The sequence below is a fragment of the Cucumis melo genome, chromosome 1 (genome assembly GCF_025177605.1).
Source record: "Cucumis melo cultivar AY chromosome 1, USDA_Cmelo_AY_1.0, whole genome shotgun sequence".
In the NCBI taxonomy this organism is placed as follows: Eukaryota; Viridiplantae; Streptophyta; class Magnoliopsida; order Cucurbitales; family Cucurbitaceae; genus Cucumis; species Cucumis melo.
In genome coordinates this window covers 17,460,176-17,469,391 of record NC_066857.1, presented here as the reverse complement: position 1 = coordinate 17,469,391, position 9,216 = coordinate 17,460,176, and the positions used below count along the sequence as shown (strand labels likewise).

Genomic DNA, 9,216 nt, shown 5'->3' with positions numbered 1-9,216 from the left:
TCAAACATCAGATGCTACAGAAATTGTAACTCTTCAAACGCAAAAGAAACATATTATTGATCATTACCGGATAAGTTTCAAAATACTTGTTGCCTAATAATTCTATAAACAAAAACACAACTGTTTAAACACAAAGTGTATAAAGATATTTGGAGCATCAAACTTTGAACTTCACCACATCTTCGCTCCTCTTAATTTTCACAGAACGAGCATCCTTCCTTCTAGTTCGAAAACACAAAGAGTATAAAGATATTTGCTCGATGACGCTTGAAGACGGATGGGTGCGTGAGAAAATCGATCGACAAATACTTGAGCGAGTGGCATGATGATCAACATCCGGTGGTGTGTGGTTGAGGGGGACGACATGAGTGTGTTTTAGATCTTGGGTGAAAGAGAGAGAGTTTAGAAAAAGGAAGTGGGAGGCTGAGAGAACTTCCCCTCCCCCCTTTCAAATAGTCTTTTCCTTTCCCTCATTTTCTTATAACTACCTTTAATGTCGATTTTAAAAAGTGGATCTTTTAATGTCAGTTTAAAACCTAGATTGATCCTTTATTTTTAATGTCGATTTACAACCGACATTAAAGATCTGCTTTTTTAAAACTGACATTAAAGGCCCGTGTTCATTTTTTCCAACTCACATCATTGGTTATATTTCTTGTAGTGTTATTTACCTCTTTCTTGATTTGAGTAATGAGTTCGGGTTGAAATCATCGTTAGGCTTGCTTGATTGGCCGATGCTCTGATTTGATTGCTAAGCGATGAACGACCACCTTTGGATCGAGTCCAGACATTTCTTTATACGACCATGCAAATACATCTTTATATGCTTTGAGTAGGCTCACATACTCATTTTCATCATCATTAGAAAGTTGGGCACTTATGAAGGTTGGACGAGACTCTTCTATTGTACCAAGATTACTTCTTTTAACTCATCAATCGTTGATTGATCCCTGTCCTCAAGTGATAACGGAGCGACTTCAGCATTTTCTTCAAATGTCTCATGGTTGAATGCCTCTTCTATTGTAAGATGGTCACAATCTGCCACATCAACTTCATCTTCTGGTTCACTATTTTCGGGTCGAGTAAAAACAATGTCATGTCACTTTACTTTCAATGAACCCTTTGTATTTACTGAAATGAGCATCTTTCTTTTCATTCTTAACGGAACTGCATTACGAATTTCCTTGTCCTTTGCCACTAAGCCAGATTTGCTTGAGACAGATATGAAGGTTTCTTTTGACCTCTTGTTAACGATACACTTAACCTTTTGAAGGCAGATTCTCTATGACCAGAGTTGTGCTTGTAGATTGTACTTTCTTTGTAGTTGTGTTTAGCCTTCGAAAGATAGAAAGTCGAGTAAAGTCGAAAGTTAAACCTTGATTTTTGTCATCTGCTGTTGATGTACTTAACCTCTAAAAGACTGAAGGGCGTACAACAGAAGAAGTAATGCGATAAAAAATGAAACTTCTTTGACTTCTGTCTTTTTCGCTTGCTTCATAATCTTTGCTTTCTTCAAATGTAATGTGGCATGGATTAACAACTTTTATTTTTCATTTCCCAACTATTTGAACTTGTTCGGAAGACTTATATCCAACTCCAGCCCTGAAATTAGGTATAGAATATCCTTGTTTCTTAAGCTTCTTTTGTGTAGGGGAAAGTCTAGTCATTTCATCGAATATTTCACGCTTTTAAGCTCAGTACGAGTTGTAAAGTCATAACCCGCCTTTTCCATCAACTTATATGCCTTTGGGTCGAATTCCTCCACCGTTCGTGTTTTTGGAAGGCAATGCTTCTATGCTCTTTTTTCTCAAGTCTTTTTACTTCTCATTTGTCTATCTTGGTTAGTGATGTGGTGAAGTTTTCCTTTAATATTTCGATGCTTCCGATCGTCAGGTTTTTCCAACATTCTTCAAATGGTGATTCTCCCTTCTTATGTTGGGACAGGGAAATATAGCGTAAAATTGGGAGATTTGAGACTCTCTAGTGGAATTTCTATCTTTTCACCCTCTAGCGCCTCCAACTTAGCTTGGGTCGTTGGTTCATCATTTTCTTGACCATTGAGTGCATCCCCTTCATTTGATTTCTTTGTTGTGGTCGTTCCTTGCTCATGCTTATAAGTGCCTTTAGCCACGAGAACTTCAGTTGATATGACTTCACTCACATCATCACTTTTTATGTAAAATTTTGCATTAACAAAGTGAGACTCAGCCTTTTAAAATTGTTTAGTGTTAACATCAACCTTCCTAATTCCCTGTTTATAAAATCTAAAACATTGATGAGTGTGGAGGTTACTATTCCATTTTCATGTATCCATGGATGCCATAATAACATTTTATAAGTAGTCTTTGAATCGAGCACATGAAATATTGTGCTTGCCTGCAAATTCATTATGGCGATTTCCAAACGAACAGTGCCTAGTGCTCGTTGTGCTCCTTGATTAAAGCCTTGAATTACCAGTTTACTGTTTAATAAATTTTCAATTGAGATACCTAATTGATTCATGGCTGACTTTAGTAGAATGTTGACGATAGAACTATTATCAATGAGAGTTTGATTGAGCTTTTGCTCATGAACATATCCTGATACATATAAAGGTTTGTTATGAAGTTTTGACCCAAGTAGCAAATCCTCATCATTGAATGATATCAATATACAACAGGAATCACATGTCTTCGTTGGTGATGCAGCAATAGTCTAGGCATCATAATTTTTTAATATATATCTTGATAATTGTATCCTTGACTTCTCGCGATAGTATCAACAAATCATTTATGCCTAAAGAAAGGAAATCCTCTGGCTTGGGTGTTACCTCTATTGAATTTGAGGGGGAAGAATTGTTCTCAATTGTACTGATAGTATGGCACGAGACAATTTCCACTGGAAAGGTTTTAGCAAAAAAGTCCTTTAGAGTTATTGGTTGTCGTGGTCGAGGAAACTCCTTACTTTCTTTAATGGTAGGTAGAAGCTTTCTCGTGTACTCTCGGTACTCTCGGTACGAGCGGGATTTATCCTTTGAGATTTACCCTTCCTCATGTACTCTCGATACAAGCGGGATTATTTTTAGAAAAAATTTAGCTTGCGCTTCTTTCGACCAATTACCAGCATCCATCCCTCATAAGCATCATCTACATGCTTTTCTTCTTTCTTAAGAGAAAACAGTCTAGAAGTCATTATTTTGTAAGGCCTCAAATGAAGAATATATAACAATAGCCTCCAATGATCCAAATTGGATTAGACTCCCTGTAGGAGACAATCGACTATCTGGCTGAATGATTATTGCAACATGATTTGTTTGTACCACATTATCAAGATCTAGCTCAATCTTTTTGTCTAGAGCTAACTTTAAAATCAACTTCTTCAATATAAAACATTTTTCAATAGGATGGCTGACGATCCGATGATATCTGCAGTAATTTGGATCATTTACTCTCCCCATTTCTGCAGGTTGTTTACATTCAGGAAGTTGAATGAGTTGCTTTCCCATAAGTTGCTCTAACATGTCAGGTAAGATAGTATGGAAAATAGTAAACATTTTCTTGTCTCTCTTTCAATGTCGGACGTGCTTTTTTGCCTTCATCTTGGCTTTTTCCAATTTCTTTTTCTTGGAGACAAACTTTAAAAAGGTCGCGTAACTACCATAGCCTCCTTGGTAGCACCCTTCGATACCTTTTGGGTACTCTTCACTTCTTTCTTTTCTTTTCTAATTTTCGAGACTAGTAGATCATTGTTTCCTTTATTAGCAATACTTAGCTCCATATCATGAGCTCTGGTTGCTAACTCTTCAAAGGTGCGAGGTTTTATTCCCTGCAAGATGTACAGGAGCCCCCAATGCATTCCTTGAGTGCACACTTCAACTGCTTACAGTACAGTTAATCTATCTTTGTAGTCAAGGCTTAATGCTCTCTAACAATTAATATAGTCAACAACTGGCTCACCCTTTTGCTGCTTGGTGGCAATTAACTCTATCATGCTAACAATATGTCGAGTGCTGTACAAAACGGTTGAGAAATTCCCTTTCAAGTTGCTCTCAACTATCAATGGATTCAGGCTCCATGACGGTGTACCAGTTGAAGGCGTTTCCTTTGAGAGTTTGGACGAACTGTTTGATTAACAAATCTCCTTGTGTACCAGCAGTTTCACATGTTTTGATGAAATGAGCAACATGTTGTTTTGGGTTTCCCTTTTCATCAAACTATTGGAACTTGGGTGGCTACAATCCATGTGGCATCCTCAGATTGGAAAGTTTGAGCAGGTTTACCATATGGAGTTTCCTTGCTTAATTGTCTTCCCTTTGTCAACATTCTTGATAGTGTGTGTAACTTGATTCAACAGCGTCACGACTCTCAATGTAATTCTTCAGCGATGTAATCTCGAAATCCCTTTCTTCAATTGCCTTCATGAGCATGTTAACCTTTTTTTCGAGCTCTACCATTATGTCTTCACTTGTATCCACGCTAGTCACCATAACTGACATTATATTTGGATGAGGCACCTCATCATTTGAGTGCTCAGATGACGAGTTATATTCGTCAATCACAGGATTTTCTTTGATTATAATTCTACCTTTTGGTAGCTAGGAGATTTGTTCCCAGATATTCTTTGCGACCTTAAAAGGTGGCATATCCTTAGATGATTGAGTCTCCTTTGAGCAGCTACGAGTATTTGGCCGCTTGTTGATGTTGCTAAGAGCTTTGGAAGTGTTGCCTTGAGATGTCATGATTTCTTTAGATGTTTTTCAGAGAGAGAAAATGACGAAAGGTAGAAACTGTCCCATTGTGCTTGTCGAACTATTCACACGAGATTTCAGAAAAAATGTAATTCGTTGAATTGAACTTTGTATTGATTTATGTATTGTGGATACAATATCTCGTATTTACTCATTTGATTCTTTCTATCGCTTACAATTTAAATTTAGAACTTCAGTCCTCGATTTTCAAGAAGTTGTAGTTGCAAGTCGATTCGAGCTTCAATCTTCTGGAATTCTAGGAAAGTTTTATTCCAAGTCTTCGATCTTTCAGAAGATGATGATCTCGAAGTTGATAAGAACTTGCACGTCTTGAGAGCTTTTTGAAGTTTGAGTTTTCAATTCTTCAGAGCTTCAGTTCTTCCTTCAATCTAAAGATCCCAAAATGTATGGCATAGCTCTTTATTTATAGAGAAATTTCATGGGCTTCAGGTGGACTTTGGTCCATTTCCTTGTTGGACTTGGGCTTGGGCCCATTTGCCTATTAGGCCTAGGCTTGGGCTCATTTGCTTGGCAGGCTCGACCTCATTATTTCTTTGGCCTAACTTTTATATTTAGGGCCTAAATTGGATTGGGTAGGAGAAAACTTAATTATCCAAACCCAATTAAAATATGACTATCACAGAGTTTGTTGTGATAAGATAGAAGAATTTAATTTTCTTGCTCAACAATCACGTTTACCCTAAACTTCCATATAACACTTTAATTTTACTTTAATTTTGTTCTTTTCCGCTCACTAGTGGAGATACCCTTAACTTGAAAATCTAGGAAACTCATAGTTCAAGAGCACATCCAAAACTCTCCAAATGGTATCTGTTTGGAACAATCTTCATATGCTATGGGCATCTTACATCGTAAAACAAATGATCCCTTAAAATGCGATTGTGTGATTTTTATGTTATTTTGTCTTTATGTTAATTATTATTATTATTACTAGTACGAAAATTATTGTAAATAACAAAACTATTGAAAATATTTACAAAAAATAACAAATTTTCAGATTTTATTAATAATAGATACCGATAGAAGGTCTATTATAGACACTAACAAAAGCAAGACAACTAGCATTGAAAACATAAAAATGTTTTTTAACACGTGCAAGCTTTCTTGGTTGCTGTTATGAGGTTTGTGTCTTTGATATTTGGATCATATATTATTTATTATAAATATAATTATTGGTTATTTTCACTTAATGATATTATTAAGTTGGTAAAATTTTATATTTCATGAGTATAATTTTGATGTAACTACTTTTCAAAATTTCAAAATTTTAGTATAACATCGTATGTAATCATTGTGTATTTAAAAAACATTAAAATTACTATGAAAGTGAAACGTTAGTCATGACATATCTTGATTACTTGATGAGTTCATTTAAAGAGTTTTTTAGTACATCTAAAAGAATTTACTAATTATTTTGAACGTCGTAATCTAATATGTTTATGATAACGATAACATCGTTGTTTGTCAATGAGATTTACCTAATACATTTAAAACGTCGTAAGATATTATACATCAAATTCACATTATTGTTGAAAATGTGCATTTAAATGATATCATTCTTCAATGTGCAACTACATCACATTTCGAGCGACACTAATTTTTAAAATCCTACAACTTATTATGCTACACAATATGCGATGCAATCTTCTAGTTCTAAAATTTTAACAAAAAGGAGTAGAACTAATAGACATATAAATAGAAAACAGAAATTTATTATCCCTTTTGCTTAAATGAATCATTAAATTTTATAATTATTTTTAATAATTAATTGATTTAAGCATCATTCTAAAATTAATTATAAGAAATCAACATGTAATTTTAAGTATTTTAGATACCTCGAACTCAACTAGTTATTAAAATAGAAATGACATCATTTGTAAATTTAAAAATGTAAAAGATAACCATAATTCTTATATTATTTTTCTTAATTGTTATTCAAATTTTGTTTTATGACATTTTTGTAAATGTTGAAATTAGGGTGAGAAGCATAGTATAAATATGGACATACATTTAAAAATAAAATAGTATAAATATAGATAAAAAAATATTTTAAAAAAATGATAGTGACTTTTGAAATTTCATGATTAAAAATTAGTAAAAGTAGATCAAAAGAAATAAATGAATTTTAAAAAATAAACAATTTGGTTACATTTACAAATTACCTTATTCTTTGAAAAATGAAATAAATGGATTTTGAATGCAAAATAAAAAGGAAAACTTGTAATAATAAAAATTCTTTACCATTTTTAATTATAATAAAATATATAACCTAAAACGTGTAATAGGAATCATTTATACATAAAGTGTCTCTTCTTCTCTCATTAAGTACATAACAAACTTGACATTAATTGATTCAAACAAAAATAGTGGGAAACATGAAAAAGAAATTCAGAAATATAATTATAAGGATGGGATGAGTAGATGAGATTATAAAATTCTTAAAGTTTCATTATTAAATTAAATATAATTAATATTTTAATTAAAGTTTGAAAAATCGGTAATTAGTAATTAGTTAGAATAGAAGTAAGATTTAAACCAAATAGTTAAAAAATAAAATTAAAGGCATTATAAAATGTAAATGAAATAATTATAATAATTAAGTTAATCTAAGGTGAATTGATCGGATGGTAAAGCAACCAGCAGTTAAAGGGTATTTATCTTCTCCAACAAAGAAATGAATAAAAGCATTATCTCTTCGTATGCAGAACCCACCCATTAAAATCTCAAACCAACCATCTTCTCTCCTTCTTTGTTTAAGAGATTCACCCACACGCATCATCTTCCCTTCTTCCATTTCCAACACAACAAATCTCTTGTATTTCAATGATTCCTCACTACTACTCCCGAATACCATATAAACTGAATAATGCGCTTCTGGATTCAAGTTCTTCACCTCTATTCTTCCTTCAATTGCTAATCCACAATCATACTCTACCTTTGCCAATTCCCTAAACCTGTATCAATATATTTTCATTCATATATACTACATATATATATATTTGTATAAAACGTAACAACAACAGTTTTTCAGGAGTTGGGGAAGAAGACAACCTAGATTGGAAGTGGGAAATGTATTCTAATCTTCCTCTAACATCCATACATTTCAACTCATTTGCTCCAATCACGTAACTTAATCTCTCACTTTGTTTATCCAAAATAAGACCCTGTTTTTTTTTTTTTTTTTTTTCTAAGATTCAGTTAAATTAGCTAACCAATAACTCAATAAGAGAAGAAGAAGAAGAAGAAGAAGAAGATTACCGAGGTGTTTCCTGTGCCTATATAGAGAGGCTTCTTCAACAGCAAATTTAGAAACGAACAGAAGGAGGAAGCAGATGATGTAATAATAATCTCTTTGTAATTCACCGGCACAAAATTCTTCCACACAAAATCTGAATCAGCCGCTGATCTGAACATCGACGAAACTCCAGCCAATCTACAAACATCTTTCAACGACGTAAAGGCCAAAATCCGACCAACACATTCCGCCGGTAGTTCATTCATTATCAATCATCCACTCATTAATTTCATTAGTAAGCGATGGATTTTAAAAAGTCCAAATCTTTAGTTTTGGTGCATAAATCACGGTTGGCAGTTAGCAAAAGAATCAGCAACAACCAACATATTAGCTAGAATCTGTTCTTCTAAAATATATTTTTAGGTTATCAGTTGCAGTTAGTTCAGATTTTTGAAGAATAAAATATAGTGTTAAGTAGAGGCGGCTATATATATAAATAAATATGGTATTATACGTACACATATATAATTCATTATCGAAAAAGAAGGAAAAAATGCAACCGGGGAGGCCTGCTTGGAAGATTGGAATGGCTGTTGATTTGAGCGATTGGAGTGAGGTTATTGTCCGTTTCACCACTTGCGCCATTATCACTCCAAGAGATCAAGTGTTTCTTATTCACGTGCAGCAACAACCAGTTAGCCCTACAGATTTTAATCATGGAATAATAATGGACCGGGGAAATATCATTGGAGCTCAGTCGTCGTCGTCGTCCACTAGTAGTAGTACTACTACTGATCCTCCAACCAAACAACAAGAAGATGCAGAAGAAGAAAAACATTGGGACGACGTGACGAAGAGGAAGATGAATGAATTGGCGAAATATTTAATTGAGGCGAAAATAGAGTTTGTGATGCACGTGGTTAAAGATAGTGAGGTGAAGGAGAGATTAGCTTGGGAGATTAATAGATTGGGGATCAATTTCGTTGTGTTGGGATTTCAGGGGCATAGCTCCATGTTTAGCACACAAATTTCCATGTGTAGAATGGGGAGTGTTGCGCTTTTCTGCTCTCGCCATTGTCCTTCTTACGGCTGCCAGATCGTTCTCGCCAGACATCCTCCTCACCCTCAAGGAACAATAACATTATTTTGAATTACATGTTCCTAATTTTGTTTTATTATATGATTTCCAATTTTATTTTTATTTTCTCAAACTTAATATCTCTTTTTTTTTCAT

At 33.9% G+C, this 9,216-nt stretch overlaps 1 protein-coding gene and 1 long non-coding RNA gene across 2 annotated transcripts; one reads left to right on the top strand and one right to left on the bottom strand.

Moving 5' to 3' along the window:
• Positions 1 to 7,312: 7,312 nt before the first annotated feature.
• Positions 7,313 to 8,253, bottom strand: LOC127151299 (uncharacterized). The gene is made up of 2 exons (XR_007824165.1): positions 8,006 to 8,253; positions 7,313 to 7,701 (listed from the first exon to the last, which is right to left on the bottom strand). It is a non-coding gene; the product is annotated as an uncharacterized LOC127151299 (long non-coding RNA).
• A 315-nt stretch (positions 8,254 to 8,568) lies between these two features.
• Positions 8,569 to 9,132, top strand: LOC127148464 (universal stress protein PHOS32-like). Its single transcript, XM_051082161.1, has one exon. It carries the CDS (start codon positions 8,569 to 8,571, stop codon positions 9,130 to 9,132), a length of 564 nt encoding a protein of 187 aa, XP_050938118.1.
• Positions 9,133 to 9,216: the final 84 nt, after the last annotated feature.

What these genes read in the sequence shown, in the direction of transcription:
- LOC127148464 (XM_051082161.1), top strand. Translation starts at nt 8,569, where the DNA reads ATGGCTGTTGATTTGAGCGATTGGAGTGAGGTTATTGTCCGTTTCACC.